Genomic DNA, 27,976 nt, shown 5'->3' on the forward strand with positions numbered 1-27,976 from the left:
CATCAAATGACTTCCTTACTGCAAATAAATGCTAATATAATGATTTCATGTTTCAAACAAGTTTTCATTTTCTATCTGCTCAGAGTAGTTCAAATTGTACCTAAGGTTGAAACCCAATATGGGATATATTATAATTTGAAATGAAAAACATTTTCTGTTATTACTGTCTTCTTGCCATGGAGTTAACTTGGGTTGTGGAACTTGGAATAGCAAACTTGCCTTGTCCCCGCCTTTCACAACAAAGTCCTTCATGCTTAAACCTGGTGCTAATTCTGGTTGATGCACAGTCTGGCAGTTGGCTATATCAAGATGCGTGCATCCTAATTAGCCTGCTTCACCAACTGACCCACATAAATCTCCATGACCTACTTGTCTCAGTCTTTATTTACCACTCCATCAGTTTTTGGGTCATCTGGAAATGTTGCTAAGGAGGGTATTGCAATTCCTCCTGAATGACTGGTTGTGTTTCAGTTTCTGCTGGTTCAGGTCCTGTTAGGTGTCCTTGCCCTGGGCAGATAGATGAGCCTGATGAGCCTGCCTGCTTCCTTAGGAAATGTAGTTTGAAATAACTGCTTTCAGTGGTTGTCATTTTGTAATGATGTCCATCAATATGCTTTTTTTTTTTTTTTTTTTGCGCATCTTTGTAGACCCACAGATTTCTTCCCTAGGAAGCAGCTATTCTAACTCAATCTAATGAAGGAGGGACTTGCCATAGCCTGAGCTTAACATTAACCAAATTTAGTTTGAAATCAGTGGAATATTGCTATGGATTATCTGGGCATTAAGACAACACAAAGTGATTTGGAGAAGCCGAGACTGCTTATCTGTTCACCTAGTGGCTGTTTAAGTTGGACATATTAAAACAATGAAAAATGGAGTTTGGAGTGTAACCATCCTGACTTTGATCTAGGTAGTTTTTTTTCTTTCCAACCAAATGCGAGCAATGTTTTTTTCTCTTTTAGGTACTTCCACTTCTGATATTTGCCCTGTTGCATGAGCACAATAGATGGTAATTCGGAGACTAATTGCTTCTGCCTACAGATCTGTCATCTTTACACAACCAGGTGAGCATTACTTGCATTTTTTAGATGATAGATGCTCAGGGTTTTCAGGAGTAAAATAAGTGTCAAAGGCAACATGACAGACACGAACCAGTGAAAATTACTTCTGTGCACTGCTGATTTCATCCCAAATGGCTGAGTCATGCTGCAGAAGTGGCAGCAGAAGGTGGTCTGGAAATGTCTCTTAAGCTTAATGCAAATGTTTGATTCAGTATCTCATTCCAGCTCACGCATAGCAGGGTGCAAGAAGAAGAGACAGCAGTACTTTGCTAGCTCCCTGCAGTAGGAGACTAGGTCAGGACTGCTGATAGCTTATTTGGGGTCTTGTGTTTGCCTACAGCTGGCTCCTCAATTTTTCCAAGTTGTGGTTTTATTTAGTGTTCCCTTGTTTCTTTTTGTTCCTACTGTTTCCTTTAAATCATGATTTGTTTGACTTGTTAGCTACAAGCACGGAAGCACTTATCCTTCCGTGCCTAGACTGGGGACACTTCAAGGATTGGAGACAATGACACCTAAAAACATAGAGGAGGGAATAAAAGACTGAGGGGTAAATACGACAAAGATGAATATTAGTGAAAAAGAAACTGTAGGAACTGGAAAAATACAAATAGACATAGAGACAAAAAATGTCTACATCTTAGAAGGCTTACAGATACATGTAAGCTGTTCATTTTACAATTTTCCCATGTTTATTTCCCTGAAAAAAAAGAAGTAAAAATGTGTAGTTGAGCATACAGAGAAATTTGCAAGTACTTATAGGCCAGCATGGCTGAGTGCAAGTGTCTTCAAACCAAAGGTAACTTGGCATCAGTTTGTTTTCGGATATCTGTTGCTAAAATGGTCATTTGTCTCTAGTCTGTGCTTGATCCAAAAGAGATATTTGTGGTTGATGTTGTTTCCTATAGCGCACAATAGAATTTTATGTTATTATCAGGTACTAATGTTTAGCATTTACATAGAATTTTCCTGCACTTGGTGTTTTAGAAATACTCTCTAATTAATCATTGCAGCTCCTTCATGGACTGTATGCTACTGGAGCTGTTTTGCAGATGGGGAAACTGCAGCTGATTGAATAGCTGGAGGCAATGTAATAAGTGCTATTATCAGTAGCAGCACTTAGTGCTCTGGCTGTGGGGCTTTATATTTGTATTCAACTCATCTTCCTCATTATTGTGCAGTGTACCTTTTTTGCATTGATGTGATGCAATATTGCTGAAACTTGTTGATATTAAGGGTCAGCTCTGCAGAACCTCTTCATTTGCTAGGGGATGAAGAATACAGTGGCAGCTATTTAGCTGATCCCAGGGTTATCCAAAATGTACAGCATAGAAGCTGTATTTCCTAACAAGTATCAGCTGCTGAGAAAGGAACTGATATCTGCAATGGATAACTAGGTGTTTCTGGAATTATATAGACTGGAATGAGATCTGCAGTCATTACATTGCGACACATATTTTCCTTGATTCCAGCTATCAGGTTTATATGTGTATTTCTCTGCTCCAGCACCTACAGCAAGATCAAGATCTCCAGGTTTTGCATTGAAGTAAGGATTTCTTTGTGGTGTTTGTTTGTTTGTTTGTTTGTTTTCCCAGTTGGTGAAGGGAAGCAAAGTTTTCTCTACTGAAAATTAATATGCTTCTTAACCTAAAGTGCTTGCTGAATTCACATATTGATTTTAAGTGAGTGAAATAATAACACTTCAATTTTATTTACATTCTGGCTGGACATTGCGGTGTAGTATTTTCCAGAGAATGGCTTTCCTGCATATTGTTCCGATCGCCTCCCCTTGTTGGAACATAAATAACCACATTAAAGCACTAGGGCATTTGATTCAGCGCCGCCGACATGTCCCTGATCTTATTAAAGTCCTCCAGAAGGGTGGGTTTACACAGCGGTGTCCCAGTGAAGCCTGAAGAGATGTGGCACAAAGCTCACAGAGCTTTGTGTTACTTTGAATGTGCGCCAATTACTGTACAACCAGCCCTTCTTCAGCAACATGAACTGCATTCTGCGCAGCGACTGGGGGAAGGCAGGGAGCACAACTTGGAATCTAATTGAAGCTATGTTATGTTTCTTTCTCCTTTTGTTTCTTGCCTTTCTTTTTCTTTCTTTTTCTTCCTTCCTTTCTGTTGTGCTGAGTATTTAGGACCAAGTTGGAAGGAGACTGGTGCATATTCCTTTGGCTTTTATGCTCTTGATGTAACGTACTTGATCCTGCTTCAGCTTAACATTAAAATGAAGTCAAGAATTAGCAGCAGTTCAGTGCAAAATCAGGGATTTTGATCTCCGGTTTAATCATGGAACATGAACAGACTGGTTATTTTGGATATAACTAACTAACTGCAGCCACTTACTTAACACAGTAGGCTTTCAATTTGATAGATTTCTGAAATCTGAGGCAGCTCTGCACTTTGAAAGACATTCGTGCAGTCCTTTTGATTCAATAACACTCAACATCCAGGTTATTTTAAGCTGCAGTGTGAATGTGTGCGTGGTTTTGATTTTCCATTTGAGATACTGCACAGTATTACTGGTTCACAGCAAGTCTGAACGTGAGCCAGCAGTGTGCCCTGGCAGCCCAAAGTAGCTGCAGTGCACCAGGCCCAGAACTGCTGCTGGGTGAGGGCAGGGGCTGTTATCTCTGTGCTGTGCACCTCCAGCACTGGGTGCGGGTTTGAGTGCCCCAACATAAGAAGGATTTAACAGAGAGAATCCAAAGGAGGGCTGTGAAGGTGGGGAAGCGACTGCAGGGCGAGGTGTAAGAAGAGCACTGAGGTCCTTTTTTGAACAGAGCACAGCCGGCTGGGGGAAGGCTGCGTGGTGGCTGCAGCTCCTCACAGGGAGCGGAGGGGCAGCGCTGAGCTCTGCTCTGTGTGATAGCGACAGGGCCCGAGGGAACGGCATGGAGCTGCGTTAGGGGAAGGGGCAGCTGGGGCTGAGGGACAGGGTCTGCACCACAGGGCGGTGGACATGGAACGGGCTGCACAGGGCAGTGGGCACGGCCCCCAGTGCTGGAGTTGAGGAGCGCTGGGACAGCACACTCAGATGTAGGGTCTGAATTTTGGGTGGTGCTGTGTGGAGTCAGGAGCTGGACACCATGAGCGCTGTGGGTCCCTTCCAACTTGGGGTATTCTTTGGTTCTGACTCTGCGAATGCTACAGACAACCAATATCAATCCCTCTCAAAAAAATGTAAAGAAATCATAAAAACTCATATTTTATTTATTCAGTGCTTATCCACAATCTGTATTTTTGTAATTTCGGTTATTTTAGAAAATATGCCAAAAATGAGTCATGGTTATTTTATAAAAACAGACTTCTATAAAGGTTAAAAGAACAGATTTATGCAGTTCTCAATATTCTTTGACCATAGTGTCAAATACTGGGTTCCATCAGCTGTTTTAACAATTCTTTCCTCATACTTTCCAGACTCTTATCAATATAAGTAAAGCAGCACAGTTCACAGAAGGCCAAATATATGCAAAATGCTTTTTTAAAGACAGGAAAAGTTAAATCCCATGCGCTTATGAAATGCATAGACAGGAAAATAGAAACTGGTGGTGAAAGCTTCGTCCATGCTGCTCACTCTCTGGTTAAGCATAATTACATAAAATCATTGCAGACTGTAATATCATAATCTGAATATCGTGTGCTCTTATATTCACTTTATCTAGTGAAGTTGTTCTTCAAGAACTTCGCAGGACTGTTTACTGTAACTCAGGAAAGAGTGGCGATGATATTGGATAAGTCTAATTTCTACATTTCTTGTTTCTTTTGTCTTGTGATTAATCATATTCCCAATTCTAATCAAAGTATTTCTCTAAGTCCGAACATTCTGTAAAGAGAATGTTACTGAAGGTGTTAAGACGCTGTAGTTATTTCCTTAGCTCTTTAACCAAACAAAGGACTGCCTAATGCTTAACTTTCATTACGGAACATCACCTTGTAATGGTGCCTACAGAACTAGCACACATTTGGGGAATTTATACTGCTTAGTTATTAAACGACCTGCAGAAGACAGCTGACCAATTATGGTGGCTACACAGACTTCACCCCCCCAGAAAGACTTATTCTGGTAAGAATGCAACTCATAAGTACCTTTTTGCTAAAGAAGATGCATCTTGTTTTGTTTAAAATGAAGAAACTTCGTTGGAAATGTCAGGATATATAAGATACAGAGCAATTTACTAACTTGCTAGGTGAAATAAATACCATAACCAAAAATTTCTTTAAAGATAACTACAGGAGCAGGGCATTTCACTGTAAAGTTGAAGCACTGCAACACTTACTTTTGCTGAAACTAAACTGGTATTCAAGGAAGGAAGTGGTCCTAATAAGAAGATACATTCAATATTAGTGTGGAGGGCGTACAAAGAGGAAGCCCTCCATACAAAATCCTTAATAAAGCCACTACTTCTTTCTCTCATTAACTCGGACTGCTAAGCAGACTGCTTTCCACTTTTAAAACAGGAAGATAAAACGACAGTAACTTCCTAAACAACAGCTTGGGAGCCAACTCACAACACAGGACAAGCTTCCTTGGTGAATTTATTCAGTCACAAAGAGCAATTATGCACCAGTTATAGTACCTATCCAGACTGCCTTTGGGCCTTTTAATGCACTGTTCAATCACCTGGTATAAAATTATTAATGGGCAATCTAGAAAATGTCATCCCATTGTTTTCTAGGCTACTTTCAGAAAAAGATGGGTGCCTTACACCTGCGCAAAAGGGCACTGAATCTTCTGAAGTCAGCATAGTGGAAAATTATACTCATGAGGTAGTATGTAAGAAACAGATGAAAGTCCTCACCACCACAATGCCACTTGCAGTAGAGAAGGAAAAAAAAGAATAGAGAGAAACAGAGATTGTGAGCAGTGGGGATTTACGTGTCTACTGAGAGAATTCTTAAAAGCGTAGATGAAAAGGCCTGAACAGAAGAGCACGCAAGAAGTGAGCAAGTAAAATTCTTGCAAAGAGAAAAGAGTAAGTAATCTGCAGATACTGGAGAGGGTGCAGATTGAGACAGGAGAGGAAGCTTCTGCATAGCTGGTGACTGCTAGGATGTGCTTTACATACTTTTGCTGTGGTGGGGGTAGTAAAAAGAGAAAGAGGAAATGAAACAGAGTCCACAGAGACCGCTAAGGTGAGTCTGAAGGATATGCAAAGAAAACTATCTCTGTCTTATAATTTTTTTCTTCACTGGGAGAACTCTGTTATCTGCTACATACTGAACAGACCGGTTTTCCTCCCCATCCATCTCATGATGCTACCAGAAGTTATACCTGATCTTTTATTCTATTTGAATATTAGGTTTTAATTGCATGTGACTGTGAAGTTCTGCAGTTGGTAAAACATTATCTATCCTAAAAGTCCACTTTTCATCTCACCTCATGTAGGCATTGCATTGTAAAGGTAACATTTCTACACGATACATTCATTTACTGAAATGATCACCTGATGACCATGTGGAAATAGTTACAGGACAGTATGATAACTTCTTATCTTCCATCTACAGCCTACCTACTTGCAAATGCTCAAGGAATTTCTCCTCCTTGCCAAAAACTTATATATTATAGGACATAATTTCAATCAAAAACAATGCTATTTATTAATTAATTTTACACGCATACTGCTATCTAATTTACTGTTATTTATTGACTGAACATCAAGTTGGGTGCTTAAAAATATGGATTCAGAAAACAATTACTAATCGGTGCACAAATACTTTGCTTACATTTCTTAATTTTCTTAATTTCTTAAATAATACTCGGCAGTGACATAATGTAATACAGGAAAGGAAGCTGTTAGATTGTTTACTTAGCTGCCTTTCCTAGCGCAAATGGGATACAGCGTTCTTCAAGAAAACCATGTTCACTCTAAAATTCAGTCAGCTTCAACAATGTCGAAATTTTACCTACACTGTTATGAAGTGTAAGGCAGGGTTATCAGTCTTCTTTCATTCCATGCATCTGATCGCTCCAGTTTCTCAACCAGATTCACAAAGACAAAAGAGCTGTGGACAGAGATTTATTTTTCATTTCTTCACTTCTCATGCATACAAATTACTGTTATGAAAATGACAGCGATGCAATGATTTGCAAACAGACTCTAGGCATTTTAAAGAAGAAATGTCAACGATCTACAGGTGGGTTCTGAATCTGCTTTATGCCAAATAGAAATGAAGCTATGCATGCAGTCAGTCTGGGAAAATACTGTATTTTTAGGTCATCTAATTTCAGTGAAGACTGTATTCTGAAAACCCTCCTTATTTATTTCACAGTATGTACATATACACAGTCTGACTTTAGTGCATATTTTTATACGAAATAATCAACGTTCCTTTTCAGAATGTAACCAAAGCTAGAAAATCTGTCATGCTCAATCTACGTGTTCTGCACTCCAATGTTCCTCATGTCTTTCAGCAGCGCTGGTCTGTAGGTCAGCTCCAAGCTTTCCATGTATCCCAGATAATCACTCACTCGAAATCCATGGAGTGCTTCTTCCTGCACAAATACATACAGAAAATTAGCTCAGAAAAAAAATATGCATTATTAAAATTTAAAGAATTACAGGCTGCTAAAGAGAGTTTATTTTGTACTGCTTACAGTACAATACACACATTTTAATACACGTAATTTAATAATTAAGCATATCTGCTCCCAGACAGTACTTCCCAATTAACCTCGTGGTAACAAACATTATTCATCTCATTTTTGGAGAAAGTGAGATATAATGATTTATAATGAAAACGAAGTGAACTTTAAAAAAGCAAAGTCAGGTACTAAAATATTATTTTTAAAGACTTTTACACCTGCACATGGTATACTGAAGTTTATTAATGTGACTTTTGTATCCAATGAGGTTCTCAATAAAACCAGGAACGCTACGCTATGTACTATTTTTATAAGCAATAGTAAAGATGAATGCTTAAATAAAAATGGGATAAGCACTTCTGCTTGACAAGGTAGTCAAGATGGGCTTACTGAGGCAGCAGGTTACAGTGTTCTTTGTTAATATGTGGTAATCATAAAGCTGTCCACTTTCATCATGTCCGGAAAGGATTCAAAAAAGGCCAAGCAATACATTTAAAATTCAGTTAAGGTATGTCAGAAGGATCAGAACTGCAAGTATCACACCCCATCCAACAGACAAACCCAAAAAGGAGAAAAACATGTTCATTGACAATTTATTACTTCTACTTTCTTCTTGGTAAAATACAGAGTAACAGAAGATGGTCTTTGAGAGCTTTTCAGCTGTGTTTTGTCACTAGGAGAACACGTTAAAACCACTCACTTTTTCAAGTCTCAAGCATAACATCATCTGAATTGACAGCAAAGTTGTCTCCAAGTTCTTTAAGTGCAAATGAAAGTACATTTATATTTTAAAAAGAAAATATTTGGTTTTGATTTTACTAGCCAGCTATAATCGGCTCTTCCCTGCCAAATCATCTTTTCATGACATCAATAATGCATGTGAAACATTTAAAAACAAATTACTACCAGTTCTTGTAAGGAAAACAGGCAAATGAACTTGTTCATAGAGCAAATGATCACTGCTAGTATGATGTTCAAGCTGTGACACTGCTTAAGAAAACATAAAATTAATATTCAAGGGTTGTTTTGTTTGTTTGGTTTGTTTTTTTTTTTCTTTTATTTTGAAACTTGGTTTATGAGTAGTTTAGATTTCCACTTTTGAGGGAATTGCTCCACTAGAGTAATCAACATTTGGGAATGTTGTGCTGAGAAATTATAGACTAAGACTCAAACCTAAATCTGCACATTTCAACACAAGGATTGTTCCCTAATGCCTTTGCAAGTATTAAACCCAGGCAAACCCATATTGAAACACATGCTACATCTGGAATTGAATAAAATGACAGAGTAACTTTTTTCATCTTGAAATAAATTTAGAGCTATCAAAAGCAAGAGTGTGATGAAAGTATATCACAAACTCCTCTTTTTCTGCAGTTCTCTCAATGAATGGTAAATATTCCAGTACTACATTAACATACAGTACTTCTCATTAATTTAGCAGCATCATGACAAATCTCTTGCCTTTTCACAGTATAGGTGACAGCATGCAAAGTGCATTATATAATTTACATCAACCATCCTGGTTAATGCCAACAAGATTAAGTTGTTTTTAAGCTTGTACATCGATCAAAAACAAACAAAACGATGTACTCATTAGACTGTATACCAAACATTTTTAAGAAAAATGACTTAGTGGATGTATTATTCATATTCAGAATAGTTTGGTTGGAAGGGATCCAAGAAGATCACCCAATCCAACTGCCTGACCACTTCAAGCATGTTACTGAGAGCACTGTCCAAAAACCTCCTAAACACAAACAGGCATGAGGCATCAATCACCTCTCTAGGAAGCCTGTTCCAGCATTTGACCACCCTCATGCTAAAGGAGTTTTCTCTGTAAACCTCACTTGGCTCAGCTTTCTGCTGTTCCTGTCCTGCCATCACAGCACAGGACCTCCCCCTGCTTCCCCACCCTGGAAAGCTGCAGAGAGCAATGAGATCAGCTCTTGGCCTCCTCCAGACTGGACAACCCAAAGTCCTCAGCCTGTTCACAATGGAGAGTCCATCCAGGCCTGCTATGAGCCTTGTTGCCCTCTTCCAGATGCATTCAAGTACCTTAATATCACTCAATAGTTAGAAAGATAAGATGTATGCTAGTCAGAAGACTACAATGCAAAGACATAGCTCTTAAAATAACTCTGACTGGAGAAAAAAACCCAAAAGGTAAAAAGAACTAAGAGTATCTCAGGAAGAAGACTTCTATCAGCTACTGTGGTGACAATACAAGGGAATTTTCAAAATATAGTACTTATACTAATGACAACATTAAGTTTAGGAATTACTTCAGTCACAAAGTGGCAACACTGGTCATGGGAGATGGAGAATCTCCTTTCTCAGCCATATTAGTCATCTGTAGGAAATGTATGGAGTCTTGTGTCATTCAGAATATAAGCAATTTCTTTTATTATATTCTGCATGTGAACATGCCTGTCATGTTAAAAAAAAATAAAAATAAAAAAGCAGAATCATTTTTACTTTGCATAGTCAGCTTTTTATTCTTTTTAACTCCTGCTTCAACAACTGCATCCACCAATGCATTTTAGCTTATCTTGATTCTTTAAATATTATTTAAGAAACAGGCAGAAAATAACTGCTTTAGATTAAGAAGCATTTTCTGTACTGAGATCTTTGTTTCCCTTCAGCAACTGGGAAAGAAAAAATCAAAAAGAAATCCTTACTTTAAGAAAAACCTGGAGATCTTGGGCTTCGGTGTGCTTCAGGATGTCTTGCTGTAGGTGTCTGAACACAGAAATACACATATAAACCTGATAGTCAGGACCCAGGAAAATACATGTAGCGATGTAATGACAGATCTCACTCCAGTCCATGTAATTCCAGAAACACTGAGTTATCCATTGTAGACAAATCTAGACGACAATGAAATTGTATATAATTAAATCACTCTAGACATTCAGTCTAGATAATTAATCAGCATTATCTTCTAACTTTTCTATACTAAAACCTTTTTCTCCTATAACATTAACCTACTTATAAAAGGAAAAGAGATGAAAATACAGCAGAGGCCAAGAATCACTATGTTTGTTTTTAAATCAAAGACTCAAATAGTGTTTCACTATTGTATTTTTCTTTCTTTGGAACAGAAATAAGCTCCCTTATTGTGGTGAGAGATCCTATGCATCAGCAACCTAATACTTTGTTGCACAAAACAGTTTATGCTTCAACATGATTACAGTCTACACAGTGCTCCATAAATTATATTCTATATTTCCAAAGCACTACTTACTGTAGCAAGTGGGTAAAAAGCTAACATTACAGATAAATTCCCTAGTGACATCTCATTAGTATAAAAGAGTTTTCTTTTGTTTTTTTAACCTAGCTTTAAAAGTAGCCTTTATAAGATGATTTTTTGTAAAATATTTTTTAGTATCAACTGAACTGCTTTCTATCCTAAATTTTTCACTTCCTTCCCATGGAAAACACAGAAAATTATTCTGAGGGACAAGATATCCTAATTATTTTGAATGATACATAAAAGTTTCTAGTATTTCACCTTTACCAGATTTTCTGGATGAATATGTAAAGGAAGATCATTAGCTGCAGTACGCTTTACAAAAGTCAGTTGAAATCTATGCTAAAATACTTGAAGTGACTATGCATTCAACATTCTCTCATGCTGTTTCATAAACACCACTCAAGTGCTGTACAGAAAAAACCTCAGTAGTTCCAACTTCAACTCTGAGTTTCTTTGATTTTGTGGATTTATTCCGCAAGAGAAGCTGATGATACCTTGATATTTCATCATTTACCTGGGACGGAGTGAAGCCAGACATATGGAAGGCAGCGAAGACAAGTGGCAACTCAGCCTTCAACAACATCTCAATGTAGTGAGCACTGCAGAAGTAGACTGGATGGATGCCAGATTCCACCGTGGTAATAGGCAGGTGCATCTAATTAAAACAACAACATTGAGGAAAAAGATCAGATCACAGAAATGTGTAACTGTAAAATACCTTTCTGAGAATAATGTATAAGAAAATATAAAATTACTTGTAAGTCATCTCAATTATTTTAGAGGTAAGAAATAAACACAGAAAATGATTATGTTATCAGCTAGAAAAACATGTTGTTAAGCTAAGAAAAATCCAAAGTTAGAAACTCTTATACATCTTGACTACTTGTTTGCATTAGCAATTTAAGTCTTGCATGTATACTTTAATTTTCAAAGATAGGATGGAGAAAATATTACTGTATTTAAAACAAATACTAATTTTTATTGGTTTTTTTTGCCCTTTTACTGGTGGATAAAAAGTGGAAATTCTATGGTATTTACTATCGATTCCTACATGCATGCTTTTTTTTTTCAGTAAGCACAGCTGGTATAAGTGAGATTCTCTTTCGGGCCACAAAAGGAACAGAGGTTAGCCATATATTGTGTTTGGTTTCTAGATAATGAATCTTTGGCTAAATCCAAGAAGGTTAACGTACATTCTTTGGAGCTTTCCACCTTTCTGAGGCAGGCAGCATTACAGACTAATGGTTGCATAATACCTCATTCATGTTTTGGCGTTTTATTTTAATTCTCGTTGTGAAAATTCTGCAAGTAGGTTAATTATTCAATTTTCTCTTTGTTTCTTCAGCATATATTATAAAAGAGACATCATGTAAGTATTGAGAATGAATGTTAGTACTGCAGCAACCCTGCAATGCTACTTAGACCTTGTACAGAAGACAAGTTCTTAGTACTAATGATGTTCAGCACAATTGCATTCACAGAATTGAGCAAAACTGCATTGTGTTGAGCAGGTTCAATGCTGGACTCAGTGTTGTGGGTAGACCAGTAGAGTTATTTCTCATGAAAATACTCATCAATTTACATTCACAGAAAACTGCATATAGAAAAGATGCAAAATACAGAGTTCACAGATAACAAATACTTTGTAGTTTATGGTCAAAACATTCAAGCCAATGTGACATTGCACCAAGTCAAGCCGAAAGGGTTTTGTTTTACATAGATGATGCCATATCTCATCAAATATTAAAATCATGTCAGGTCTACTATAAATTTGTTTCAAAATATTAATAATTTCAAGTTATAAAGCATTCAGAATTTGGGCAGTAAGAATTTTTCAAGGTAACTAAATAAGTTTTAGTGGTTTTATCCATAAAACTGAATTTTACTGAAAAAACTAATGGATGAACTTGCACACTATTAAAAAAAAAGGTCAATAACACACAAAAAATGCCATATAGCCTTCACACCGCATTTAATGATGCTACATGGTTTATTTTACTGTCATCTTTAAAGTTCAGTAACACTGCCTTGCCATGAGTCCACCTGTTATTTCAGGACTTTCAAATAACCATTTAAGCGAATGTCAAATCTCTATTATTCTGAGATTTTGTTCATGTCACACATTCAGCTAGAGAGCTTTAATGAAAACTTAAAGCAATAAAATAAAATAATAATAATAAAAAAACCACTTGAGGATATTGGTGAAGTCTCCCTTGAGAAACTTTAACATTTGTATTTTAGAAAGTATCATCTTTTACATTCTTACAGACATGTGCAGTCTTGGTATCCAGAGAAATGCTGAAACAAGAAGATGAGAAAATCGCTGAAGAAAAGTTAAAGTTTTCTCTCCATCCCCTGACATTATGAGGAACACAGAAGATGCAAACCAGTCATAGCCAGCATAGCGACCCTGCAAACAGCCTGCATTTTCTCAGTTAAGGAACTCAGGCAAAGAACTCTGCATCACCATTCAGAAACTGCAGACCTCCTCCCCCAGGACCAAGCAAAACTAAGAGCTGGTTTGTTATAGAAGTTACAGGGGAATAGAGCTGCACAGAAATCAGCTTCTAGAGGCACACCTGTCTCTACAGATAAAATAAGAGAATTATTTGAGCTATTTTCCCTGTAGTCTACTTTTTTTTTTTTTTTTTTTCCAGACTGTAAGTAACTGAACCAAATCAGTAAAAGAAAAGCAAACCCAAGAGAAATCTGTAAATACAAATCCTCTACATCAAAACAAGTGTGCCTACAGTATGGGAACTAAGAATGGTGGAGAAAGGAGGAGAATGGGAATTGAGAAGATAAAAGAAAGAATAACTATCAGGAAAGACTTTAATTATATTCTGACCAATGTGCCTGAAGTGTACTTCAGTAGTGAAATGTAAGTCTAGTGCTTGAAGAAAAAAGCTCACTGGAAACATTTGTCTTTGTTATCACTTCTGACACTTTTAAATCTACTACGGAACATATTTTTAATAAACATTTTTTGCTGATCAAATTATAGGCACAGATTATTACACATTATTATCATTAGCACTGTAGACATTGTGGAAACACCACAAATGTTTATTAATGCTCAAAGGTGTTTTGTTCCAGACTCCTTACCATAGATGGAAAGATGCATAACAAAAATGAATGAGACACAACTTTAACAAGAAATGGAACAGACGGTGAAAGATTTTATAGAATGCACTGAGTGTGCATTTTAACATTTTTAAATCTGTGCTTTTTTCCTGTTCATGCAGAATTTACTACACATACATCAAAAGCCCAAACTCAGTGTTCAAATTCCACTGCCATTAAGAAAGGATACGAAGCGAGGATACCACAGTTCTTTGCTGTTGTTTCAGAAACTGCTCACAATTCATTAGCACGGAGCACAGCTCATTTTCAGCATGTTCTTTTAGCAAGTTCAGATATTTTCCGTATCTAACAAAGAAAGTTAAAAACTGACATTATGGTTAAATACATTTTAAAAAATTTAAAACAGAAACAAAACTCTTATTTAATAGGCCTGTAAAAGATAAGAAGTCATAGTACCGAACATCAGAAGGAGCAGTAGATGTATAAAAATGGTTTAATAAAAGCTACTATCCTTCATTTAGGAAGGACACACCTCAAACATTTTCTACTGGGTGTTGAAATTCCTCACTTAAATTCTGTTTCATTCAAAAATTCAGAAATTGTGGTGGGAAGGAGCAAGAACTCTAATGATTCGCTCTCATGATTCACTTTCCTCATGTATATTGCTTAGAATTCCATCCATTTTCTACAGGTAATTACTGGTGTCAGAATTCAAATATTAATGCTACAGATAACAAAACTGTGGAAGTACATAAACATTAACTTTTCCGTCATGATAGCTCTGCAAAGTACCAGCCAAGCAATATGTGTTAATGACATACGACTAAGCTGACTTAAACAGAACCCAACAGAGAAACAATGTGAAGAGAAAAAAAACAACATAACTCAAGATAATCTAATTTAAGCAGTAAATCTTACTAACAAGTTACAATTAGCCTTTGCAACAATCAAGGGTAATAAGCTATATAATTTGTAAAGATAATTTAATTAGTACTAATAGCTTTTTCATTTGGAAAGTTAGAATTCATTATCTCAAAAGATAATCTTTAGATTTAGATGGTATAAAGCACTGAGTTAAAGAATTAAATATCATTAAAGTCACCTCATGAAAATCAAACATGGTTTGTTGATAGAAACACAGTGGGTAAATATTTTAATGTACCTGACTGTCATTTCAATACCAAGCTGCTGCACTGATGAAAGGCTTTCTTTCTTCATGCCTGCATCTGTGGCTAAAACAAAAGAAAAAAAAATACATTAAATATTATACATATATTATATGATTTTAACTGAATACTAATGTAAAGCTTGTAAGTGTGAATACCAGTTTTGGAGAACTGTTTCATATTTGAAGTGAGTTTAACACTGTTGGCAGTGGAAGCATTAAGAAACTGTATTCCTCATACACTTATTTTTTTTTTACTTAAAAGCACTTCCTTGACAACAAAATGTTCACTTTTAGTATGGTTATCAGCTTTAAAGCATGATGAGAACAAACATCTTTTTCAGACCCATTTTTTGGCAGAGCTTCACACCTTTTTGCCAGAAAATCAGACAATGCAGCATTTTTGATTTGCTTTCTTCTATCCCAGTGGCCTTAAAAGCCTCCTACCTTTAAAGCTAACCTTATTAACAAAATGCAGCTTTGATATGAATCTCTTTATAGCCGGTGGATTTAAAAAATCTTGTATTTTCATGAATTTTTCTTTCACACACTGTAGTACAGACCTGTTTTTCATGTCCTTAAACTAAAAAATGAAGTTAGACAAAAAATGTGATAGACCATGAACTAAACCAAACTTATAAGTTAAATGTTGAGTGCTTAAAACTTTAATATACTTCTTTCAGACAAAATACAATAAAGAAAAAAAAAAAAAGACTTAAAAAAATTAAATGCATTAGAAATGCATCTTTTCCATCAGATAGAGAAATTAAATGGAAGGATTCTCTGGTTATTCATTCAGATAAACACGTTCCTGGTAAGCAAACAGGGACTAAGGTACTAACAATGAAATATTTACAGTTTAAGGGAAGAAGTTAAGCCTCAAAGAAGTCAAAGAAAACAAAACAAACAAACAAAAGAAAACCCAGATATTTTGATGGAAACTTTCTTGAATAAAACAATACAACAAAACTACAGTTGACAATGAAGCAATAAATTTGAGCAGAGGAAATACGATAAGAAAATCTGTATCACAACCTCAATCAAAGATAATGATCCAACTGTTAAGGTCCTGAGAAATTAAACTTTTTCTTTTGCCTCAGATATTTATACATAAGTAAAGTGAAGTGAATCTTTCAATAAGATAAATTTATTCAATAAGCTGATGAGACTGAGGTATTAATGGCAAGTCCAAGACCCTTTTTTCCCTCAGAAGTGCAAGCATTTTATGTGTAACCTACAACAATATTTGAAAGAATACATATAAAATCATATGGAATGTCAGTAAAAATGCTGTAGAGATGTATGAAACATTCCTTATCTTTTTACAGCTTCTATTCCAAGCTGTCATTTTACTCAAGCTGCAACTACCATACTAACAGCCAGTTAACTTCCAGGTTCCTATTATTTGCAATTGTGAATATCAGAGCTATATTATATCCTAGAAGCCATGATGTAAAACAAACAAGGGGGAAAGCTGAACGAGGATACAATAAATTATTGTTCTAAGAGTAAATATGAAGATACTACATATTGCAATCCGTGGATCAAAAGCTGACTAGCAAGCTTACATGAGTACATTGTGGCTGCACTACTGAAATTATGTTCATGATACTATGGATTTCACTTCAATTTCAATTCATTAGACAGATATTTGTTAATACATTTGATAACAAACTCCTGAAAAACAGTGAGTTTCATAACAGGAAGTATTAATGAATGAACTTTATAAACTGAAATGCCATTTACTGTCAAACAAAGGACAAAACACCTCTCTGAACTGTGAATTAGATAAGAACATGATAGAGAACTGTGACTATTATTAAATGGAATTAATATGCATTAGCAACTTCTTTGTACTTACTGAATGAAACAAAAATCTATGATGAAGAGGATTTTAACACTTTAAAAATTAAAAATACAGCAAAGTGGAAATTAACACAAATCAAAACTATTGACTTGAAGGATGTCAGAATTCCATTTATTTCTTTAGAAGCTATAAAGCTTTACAACATAAAAATTAGTAATAATAATTGAAAATTGATTTTTTTCCTTAAATGCATTAAAAGACTCAACAGCTTTATTTCTATTTCTATTTATTTCTCTTTATCACTTTCAAATCTGCCTCTTGTTTCATTGCAATTTCCATTCCTTACTTGTCATACCTTCCCCAAAGATTAGGAAGAACAGAAAGAACAGGCTAAAGAGAAGACAGGGACCAATTCTTTATGCAATCCCACTGTTTTCCTCCCTCGAGGTTATGAATGATCAGCTGCATTAATTCTGTTCACGTACATGAAAATGCGGAGTACTTCCCCAAAGTTTTGTAGGCTTCAACAGCATTAAAATGGATGTACTGCAAAGCATGATTTGCAAAGGCAATTAAATATGAAACTCAATCTGTAGCTACAGACACTTCAAACTGAGTGAAGTAGTACACAGCCCAATCCTTCCAGATCAGACTAGACTTCAATAAAGCAACTTGTCACACTTTACAACTTGTCTGAAAAGTTTTCTTATTTTCCCTCTTACCACAAAAAGAAGCTGAGTCAGAATATGGCTGAGTCAGAAGATGGGCTGCACTGAATTACATTCACACATAAATGATTAGATGTCAAGTTGAAAGAGCTTTACAGTGTATTTCACACATGTATGGACTTTAGGTAATCATTTATTCCTGTGTAACTGCTGTTACCAAAAAGAAACTGTTGGCCTCCCTTTTGTATTAAGGGAAAAAAAATTACTAAAAGTGTTATTTATAGTATTGACTTTCCTTTTTTCTCCCCTTGGTGCTCAGGCCAAATCTTTTTATGGCTATATAAATAACCATTGCAAAGTACTGATTTTTTAACTTCAATGACAGTAAGAACTTTTTGTTTTCTTTGTTTGGATGGAAATTACTTTTGATTCACAGGAGCCATGTAAGTAATACTACTGCAAATAGTTAATGAAAATCCCATGGCGGTCAGAACTGCGTGCGTAATTTCTGTAGGTGATTCCAAAACCTCCACAAAGGCACATGTTTATCTTTGCTATCAAATCTCTAGTATGTGGCTTTGTCCATATAACTGTGTGGAACAATGAAACTGAGAAATCTTTTATTTAATTAAATTAACTTTTTACTTACTTTTCTTCTTATTTAAGCTCAAGGAGGGAAGCCTTAGATAAGATGTCAGGGGCAAGTTCTTTATAGAGAGAGTGGTGAGGTGCTGGAAGAGGCTGCCCAGAGAGGTTGCGGATGCCTCATCTCTGGAGGTCTTCAAGATCAGGTTGGATGTGGCCCTGGGCAGCCTGGTCTAGTACCAGATCTGGACGTTGGTGGCCCTGCCTGTGGCAGGGGAGTTGGAACTTGACGATCCTTGGGGTCCCTTCCAACCTAAGTCATTCTATGATTCTTCATCAGGTGTCTAGACACTGACATTGTCAGTGGGCAGGAACAGAAGGAGTTAGTGTAAAACACTGTGTTTTGTCAGTATCTATCCCTTCTTCTGATAGCCTTATGAAAGCTATTTAAAAACATTTTATGGAGTTGGAGTAAAACAGCAATCCTACATTTCTCACAATGCTCTCTTCTGCCATTTTGCTCCTGTTACATGGTGGTGTCATCTGCTTCATAGAATCACTCATCTAGAGCACTTCGGAAAGCCTGAATCTAATATTCATTACTTGAATTGTCTATTAAAAAAAAAAAATCATTTTGCAAAGAAAAGTATTATTGTATTATTATTATCATACTTTTATTATTATATTATTATATAAACTGTGAATGGAGAGAGACAGTGGCTCCTCATCAGTAATCTCAAGTATATTTCCACCTTGACTTCTGAAAGCATCTGTTAAAACATGAGGAAGACTGCTTGTCCTAACAACAGAAGATCAAAATATTTATATCTAGAATTTCTTCTCTGAGTATTACTCATCATAAACACTCAAACCAATTTTTAGCAGCAACATAATTAAGAATTAAATGCTTATTCATTTCAGTTGCATATGAACTAGCAAAGGGAAAAATGCTTTTTGTTAATAGCATCCATCTTTAAAGAAGCGTATTCAACAAATGATGCGGGAGGAAGGAAATAATGCCCTTCTTTCTCCTTCCTTTTCAATCCATTTTGTGGTGTAGTCCTGTATTTCTCATTCATTACTCTCTCTGAGAAGCTTCCTATTGATGTTTTTGAAATTTCTCAGTTCATCATCCAATTCATTTGATCCTTAGACAACTAAGTTTACTAAGAGGTAGAAAGCACCTACGAGATTTTGTTCAGCCTGAGAACTAAGTCTCAACTAGATGAGGAACACAGCACTGTATCTGTTTTATGTCTAAGGCCTGAAATACCTGAAATTCTGTTACTTCAGCTGTTGCAGAGATAAAGTTGAGTGGAGAACTCAACTACAAGGTCATCTGCAAAACAAGAAGTACCAAAAGAACAGTCAACCCTGAAAGGTCACTGCATTCTTTAGTCTGGGAGGTCTGCAACATATGGTGGAGACTGACATCAACAGGTTAGATGACTCCGCAACTGAAATTCTTTAAGAAATGGTTTGTTGGAACCTTAAAAAAACTAATACATTTCTACAAAACATTTGTGTTTCAATGAACTGCAATTTACCAGTAACAGGAAGAGAAGTGGGTATTTTAGTTCACAGCCCCTAAGACATAATGCCTGTTTTGCTGCTATAGCAAGTTTCAAATCCTTGCCTTAGAATCACAGAATGGCACAGGTTGGAAGGGGCTTTTAACATCATCTAGTAGACCATCCTATTACAGCTAGGCATCAATGATTCAGCTTTCAGGGACTGTGTCTTTTTACAGAATAAAAGCAAACTGTAAAGTATTAAGCTTGGAAAAGAGGATTGACAGAATTCACTAATACATAACATACATACTGTATGTTACTTTCCTCATCTGAATCCACATCACAGTAGTATCAATGCTGCAATTGATAAAAGTAAACTTTAAGATATGTGTTACTGTTTATAATTAAACACTGCAAATGCAAAACAGTTTATCAGTTACTTTTCCTTCTTCCTTAACTTCAAAATGATAAGAACTCAAACTAATTTGATTTTTCCATATTTGCAAATTTTATAATAGACTGAAACCCTGAGGGATTCCACAGCAGATGGATGACTGCGTTATTCTAATTACAGCTACCTAAGGGCTTAGAAAGCTGTCCTTTTTTTAAGATAATCTATTTTCCATTTTAAGGAACATAATAAACATGGAATATCTATGCTTTTACTGACAAATGGGATCCACTTTCATGAGTATTGTGGCTTTCTTCATTACAATTACACAACTGTTAGAAACTGTTTCTCCAGACCTCAGTTTATTCAAGAGACAGAATGGTGAACACATGCAATTGCCGAACATGTTTGGCTTACTTAGATATGGAGCTAGAAAGATGTATCTGGAATAATAGTTTGCTTTTTAACAACTCATTAGCTTTACCCAATTCAGAACACTATCTCTTAACAGCAGCTTAAGATTTTGGCTTTGGTAACACACTTGTCATAATTTCAGCTGGGATGGAATTGTTTTATTTAGAGTGTCCGGTAGGATGCTATGTTTTGTTTCTAGGAGAGAAATAACATTTATAACATGCTGTTTACAGCTGCTGCTAAGCAGTGTTACATAGACCCAAGGCCATTCTCAGTGAAGGGCCTGAGGACCCGGGAGAGAAGAGGATTAGGACAGCTGACTGGCCAAAGGAATATTCCATACCATATGATGTAATGCAGAAGGAGTTCTGAAGGCAATGGGAGTTCATCTGGCTCTCTTCTGCTGCTTGAGGAGTTAGCTATGCATGAGTTGGTGGGTGGTGATTGCTTGTGAATCCCTTGTTATATACGTTCATATATATATATACAGTCATAATTATTACTCTTTTCCTTTTCTCTATGTTAGAAAATAGCTTTATGTCAACTCACAAGCTCTACAGCTCTACTTTGTTGCTGTTTTTTTTCCAAATTCTCTCCCTGACCATACAAGGAAGTGGGGTGCAGTGCATGAACAACTAGTGTGGGGCTTAGCCACCTGCTGGGTTAAACCACCACACATGTACAGAGGAAAGATAATATGAAAGAACAAGTCTTTCAAGACAGAATTGTTCTCCTTTGAGAAATTCCAACCTTTGACATACTTTAGCATAAAATCCTCAGAAATATATATAAATCTGATCAAACATTATTCAATCTGCGAGAGAATGAGAAAAGTAATTTTGTGTAAGAAAAGTCTGATAAAGATCTTCAGGTGTTATTTGTTCCTTCTGTACAAACAGTGGAGGTGCAATAGAGAATTGGGTTCTCAAAGTACATTCCCTGTCTCTGTAGAAAACCACACTATATGTTTTATAAAGTAAGAAACAGAAATGAGTGTCAATTTAACTATTCAACCGATTCATAGAGTCAAGGCCTTTTACTGTTCCAGAGTGATGTTTGATCACAGATTCAGTTTTGGAAACAGATTTTTGTTTCACTTTCATGTCAATCAGCATGAATTTATTTCTTAATTAGGTTTCCTGGACACTACTGATTGTAAACTCTCTGAAAAATGCAGTATGAAATTTTAGTAATTATCTTCATATCAAATGCAAAGTAAACCTTTGATGAATCATGCTGCTTGACTGAACAACACTCTTCCTGGACTGAGGAACGCCTCATAGAAAAAAACATGTGATAATGGTAGAAGTGACAGGGAGAGAAAGCAAAAAGGAAACACCTGTCCCTCGCCCACATTACATACCGCTAACTAAGCTCCAGGTTACTGACTATCATTCGGAAGGCCTCTCACTATCCAATTTCTAAGCTTCTCTTAGAATATCAGGGAATACCAAAATATTTGTGATGAACAATTGTTCATCAGCCAGCCTTTGAAGTTTTTTGACGTGAAAGTACAATATTTAATTTTTAAACTTAAATATTTTCACTTTAGCTTCAAACTCCTGCTATTTACTTTCAGTCACCTTAGATTTAATTTAGCATTTAGCATTTCTAAACTGGTATTCTTCATAATAAGTGCACCTGAAAATATGTTTGGAGAGAGTGAGGTATCCGATAACACCAATTGTTTTAAATTATGTAGCAGAAACAAAAAATCTTCCCAAAGAAAAGGAGGGAGACTTTGCATATCTCTGAACTCTGGGATTCACTTTTTTCCACTTTGCAACTAATGCACTGAGGACACAGTGCATCATGGAACTTGTTTAAGAGCTGTAAACATATACGTCCTTTTGGAATTAATGACCAATAGTGCCCGTATAAGAATGCATGAAAATAAAAAATAAAAAATAAAAAAATAAATTAAAAAAAAAAAGGTTAATAAAATACAAATAGGCATTTTGTACAGACCAGGGTGGTTGATTAAAAAAAGTAATATTAACAATAAGAATTTTAAAAGTAGCTTGGTTTGTTGAAAAGTTGTTTGTGGGCTACACTATCCTCCAAGAGAAATGAAATAGATATCCCCCAAAGCAGAAAAAGAATCTGCACCTGAGCCTTCTATGTAATTGAAGATTATGTCATACCTTAAACTATGACCTAAAAGGAATAATGAGAGCAGCAAGATGAGCAGTCTAGATGTCAAATCTTTTATGCCATGAAGACATTATGTGGGCTTTTAACAGAACCACTGAAATCATCATTTCCACTGAAAAGTGTCAGATATACACAAAAAGCAAACTTTATGAGTCAATGAAAAGTACTTTATTGCTTGTTATGCCTCCTGAGTGATGCAGGACAAGAAAAAACTCTTAATGAGCAGAACTAAGAAGAATATTACAATGCAACTTTATGTGAACTGAGCTTTTAAGGAGGAATAAAATAATGACACAAATGGCACTTTAACAACTCACATCATTAAATTAAAGATTCTCAAATAAAGATTATTCTGTAAGCCAGTATTCAGACAGAAGATGGCAAAATGGCAAGGTTAAAAGAAAGAGAAGCTCTAAATTACTAAAGGGGTTTTCTGCTTTCAAACTTAAAAGGGAAGTCTGAAGTCTCCAAGGACCCTGTACTGGCACGCTGTGTTCGTAAGAATTACAGGTATAAATGACAGTATAAATAACTGGTTCTTCCCAAAGCAGGCTCGGTTCTCCAGAGTTAGTGGCACACTGAATACTCCAAATGAGCAAACTACAACCTAAGAGAAAAGTCTTCACAGACAGTAAAGAATGAAACTGCATTTTCCAGCAGATATCACCAATGTTTCTATATTTTCTGTTTTTGCAAGTGCTTCAAAATATTAAAATATATTACTTCACATTCAGAATAAATTAATCATTTCTCCTTTATTCTTGGCTGTAAGCATGACATCTGTATGAAACTAACACACAGATTACTCCGTCAATTATTTCAATTCTGCAATGTATATTCTTACAATGCAATATAAATGGCATACTTTGGGGTGGATTATATAATACAGAGCTTTCAAAAGATGAGCCAGGTTAATTACGCCACCTTAAATATTTATGCCACCAGATCTGCAAATCTTTTATGCCTGAAAGAAGTATAAACAAATACTCTGAATCACAACCTTGACTGTTCTGCATCTCCTTTCTATTAGGCGTATAGGAAAGTGAAAGCATCTAAAGACCAATAATTGTCTGTGCTGTTTCAAGCACATCATATTTTCTTCCAAACTTAGGTCTTTCCCATCAGATAATTAATTTTTGAGTTCTTGAAGAAAATTTTTCAATAACACCAAGACTGTTAGATACATTTTAAAGGAAAGTAATTTAAATACACAGATCTAAATCCATTTAAATACATACATTTAAATACCGCACAGCAGTAAATTATTATGAAACTGACCTTTATATCTTCCCATGCTGAAATAACAATTTGACTGACTCTCAGAAAGACGTAAAACGAATTTTTCAATTAATTCTGCCAAAACTGCAAGAAGAAGAAAAACATCGAAGTGTGAAAGGTGATGAACATAATGGAGATCTACACTGCCTAACAAAATGACTGTATGTAAATAGAGCTGTTTGGTTTTCTAGATGTTTATTCATGTTTTTATGCAGGAACTATTCAAAGCATACAGTCTACTTTTACATTCCCAACACCATTCCCAACTTAAATTAAATTTGAATAGGCTTACCAAAAATATATTCTGAGAAAACCAAAAGTAATTTCCACATTATCTTTAAATCCTTGAAGGACAATTTCAGAATCTATGCCATGGTTTCAATATAAAATGAAAATTAATTAGTATTAAACTATAGTGTCTTATCTTTTTATCTTTTTTTTTTTATTTATTTATTTTATTATTATTTTTTTTTTTTGTGAGTGTAGAAGCAGAACAAAAAAAACACCCCAAAATGATTCTGACAAATGTAAATGATATTTTAAGTCCTGGTTCTAGTAAACAACATAAAACCATCTATGTCAACACAAGATAAAAAACTACGCACTTAAATTTAGGTGACAGGAATATTTCCTTTTGGAACTTCTGCACTTCAAGATGATTATTACAGCATTCTTTAGTTCTTGCCATGGAACTTTGAGTCCATACACAAATAAACCACTTGTAAGAAATTGTATCTCCCATCTTAATGGGATGTTACTGGGGAAATTAGTGACAGTTCAGTGAAAGATCAGTGAAAAAAGAACCAAAACTGTGATTCCGCAGTTCTGCAAGTCTGAGGCTCCTGCAAGTGAACACACTACCACTTTACAGACTTAAACAACAGGATACAAGCAAGCCTTCATACATATTGCATGGAGGATGTTGATACTGAAATGAGACATATTAAGAACTCAACATATAGTAACAATGAACATTTTTTGAAGAGTAAATGCTATTCCAAACTAGCTGCTGTTGCCATAAGCCCAGTTTAAAGACTACTTATATAAACTCTTTCTTGCAGCAACACAAAGCAAGGAAACGGGAGGTTTCTCCGTTTTGAAACTGGAAAATTTAAATAAACCATTTTAGTGGAAATCTCTACAAACATAGTGAAACTTGGTCTGCAAACAATGTAAAAAATATTGTGTAAATAAAGCAAGGAAAAAAAAAAGCCCACAGAAAATAAACTTTTAACCAGGTCTATGTCCACTGTGTGACTATTAATATTGTGATAACTGAAATATGCAATCCTACAATAACAAACAGGAGCTATGTTAAAGGAATAAAATATTGCATAATTCAGAAAATATAAATTAAGTTAGTACATTGTATTTTTCTTCCCTTTCTGTTGGAAGGCATCCACATGCTTGACCTAACAGTCAAATATTTCAGTTCAGTGCTTGAGTTAATAGGAGAAGTGACAGCTCAACAACCGCTAAGCTATTTTTTGAAACCTGAGCACAAAATTGATTTCAACCACTTGGCAGTATTTATTTGCATGCCTATCAGGATCTTGGAAAAGCTTTTAAACAAGGAAAAGACACATTAAAGTTTATCAGCACAGATTTGGTTAATACATAAATAGAGAGTTTTCACAGGACACTGTCTCTTCCAAGAGAACGCTCATGTTAAATGACAAGGAGTTATTATAATTCTTATCCTTTAATGCTGTATCATTTAGCTGCCAAGTAAACACACTAGAAATCTTTAAAAAGATGGAAAGTGGCTCAGTGATTTTTAATGTACTGGAAAAACAGCCAAACATGATGTAGAAATGTTCACTGTACAGTAGAATAAGTATTGTAATAATCCACGTTCTGATGCAGAGATTATGTTCAGATACACAGAGTGTCATGGCCTAACAACTTGCTGGTAATGTTTATCTTCTTGCATTATGGTAGTTTGACAATAAAAATACTGAAGGTTTTAAAAGACTGACAATTACCTCATGTAGATTTAAGCTGTATATTCAAAATTAACACAATTTTAATTTAGGAGTATGTAAAAATATACAAAATTAATGGAAGAGCTTTTAAAACAACTAAATTATTACAGCATGCTCATTAAAAAAAAAAAAAAATAAATTAAAAAAAAAAAAAAAGCTGTGTTCTGCATTCCTGCAGGATGCTTATTTTTTTTTCCTTAAAGAATATACAAAAGGAAAGTAATACAATTTTTTTTTCTAAACGACATAAGAACACTGATTTTAAAAATGTTATGTCTATGAACATATGAATATTAACAATTCTCTGCATACTTTCTTGCTCACTTTTACTTACAGTTCCGTCTATGCTGGAAACTACAAAGCACAAAGTGAATTCTCTTTCCTTCTTCCTTATAAAACAGTTACTTTAAAACATATGCTCTGTTTGCCTTTTTTTTTTTTTTTTTAATTAAAAAGTATCTTTTGTCAACAATTCCTTTTAGATACAGGAAGACAGACTAATAATCCTCATAATAAACATATTAAAATCCAAGAGATCAGTTTAGAAAATAGGCTGCATTCAAACAAAATTGATTTTATAGTGACAAACTATTTGTGCTTTACAATATGCAGCATTGAAAAAATACACTGAACTACTGGATCTCACAGATGCAAAAAAAGGAAACATACCTTTTCTGACTGAAAATATGATGTTTTTGGGCTGGTGGGCCTGTTGCCTCCCGTCATGGACACAGACTGATCTTGATAACTTCGTGACAACATAACCTTCAATGAAACTTTAAAGAACAGCTGTCTACTAAACGCCTCCTATTTGCTTGCTTTGTTAAATTCAGTAAGTCATACTCACTTGCTCCACTGATGATATCTGGTCTGGTTTTCATGATTTTGCAGAATTGTGTCCTGCAAATCTCAGCCCACTCAGTTTGTTCACCTGGATTTTGTAGGATTGATAACAGCTTGTCAAGGTCTTTATCTAGAAGAAATAAACTTGGTGTTATTCTGTAATTACAACCTTGGTGGGTTTCTTTTGTTTATTTTTTCTTCTTTTACTAATGTTGTTATTCGATACAGAGCAACACAAAGTAGATCCATAACAAATATCAGAAAAGTCGAATACAGCTATTGCCTGTTTTTTTTTGTGGGTTTTTTGACAGAAGTCACATATTACAAAGAAAAGAATAAGTATCCCTTATTGTATGGCAAACTGGAGGAGCAGCTAGTTTCTGAAGATAACTACATTCCATTTTACACAGCTCATCTTAGTTACTGATGTGTTTTGAACATTTAAGTTGTTCCTGTGGTATATGCTGTAACTGCACTAAATTTATTACATCCTTGTCCAAAAGTCAAAAGAATTGCAAATTTATTTTAAAGAGATAAGATTGATATTTCCATGTAATTTCATCTCTGAAATCAAAAATTTCACCACAGAATCTAAAATAATAAAGACATGCAAAGAACATCCACCAAACATCACTGGATTAATATTAAAAGTGAGGCATTAGTGTTATTTTGTGGAAGGCTAAATGAAGGATTCCAGATAGCAAGGCAACAGTGTTCCAAAGAAAATTAATTCTTTTTTCAGTCAGTAGCTTTTTTTTTCAGACACTTATACTGTGGATGGATATAAAGGTATATACATGTATGCCTTCAGATTCTGAGGCATACCTATCAAGTAAATTTAGTGGAAATGCACTGGATCCGAAACGATATGAAAATTCTTATAATAGTATCATAGTATCATAGTATCGTGCGAGTTGGAAGGGACCTTAGAGATCATCGAGTCCAACTCCCAGGATTCGAGCCCTTCTGTGTAGCAGAGCAGCATTTCTGCCACTTGCGCCACAGGGGGGATTCGAATCCCGGGCCTCTGGTGTTGCAAGCAGCAATTCTACCACTGTGCCACCGGAGGCACACATAATAGCTGTGCTAATAATCCCCAGCGCTTCCCAACTTCAGCACAAGGAGTCAGAACTGGGGCAAAAGACTACTCTGAACACTTATGTTTGATGTCACTAAAATA

At 35.5% G+C, this 27,976-nt stretch overlaps 1 protein-coding gene across 4 annotated transcripts in view; it reads right to left on the bottom strand.

Moving 5' to 3' along the window:
- Positions 1-4,261: 4,261 nt before the first annotated feature.
- Positions 4,262-27,976, bottom strand: part of TBC1D32 (TBC1 domain family member 32) — a 78,582-nt gene continuing 54,867 nt past the window's right edge. For 3 of the 4 annotated variants that reach the window (XM_072333057.1, XM_072333056.1, XM_072333055.1), the window contains exons 27-34: positions 26,801-26,926; positions 23,969-24,052; positions 15,155-15,224; positions 14,222-14,337; positions 13,175-13,329; positions 11,423-11,563; positions 10,334-10,522; positions 4,262-7,565 (exon numbers count right to left, since the gene is read on the bottom strand). In XM_072333057.1, the coding sequence (XP_072189158.1) occupies positions 7,446-7,565; positions 10,334-10,522; positions 11,423-11,563; positions 13,175-13,329; positions 14,222-14,337; positions 15,155-15,224; positions 23,969-24,052; positions 26,801-26,926 (1,001 nt within the window). In that variant the 3' untranslated portion in view covers positions 4,262-7,445. The remainder of the gene's footprint in view (positions 7,566-10,333; positions 10,523-11,422; positions 11,564-13,174; positions 13,330-14,221; positions 14,338-15,154; positions 15,225-23,968; positions 24,053-26,800; positions 26,927-27,976) is intronic. The other variant, XM_072333058.1, reaches the window with a different exon arrangement.

Source organism: Excalfactoria chinensis, chromosome 3, assembly GCF_039878825.1.
Source record: "Excalfactoria chinensis isolate bCotChi1 chromosome 3, bCotChi1.hap2, whole genome shotgun sequence".
NCBI classification, from domain to species: Eukaryota; Metazoa; Chordata; class Aves; order Galliformes; family Phasianidae; genus Excalfactoria; species Excalfactoria chinensis.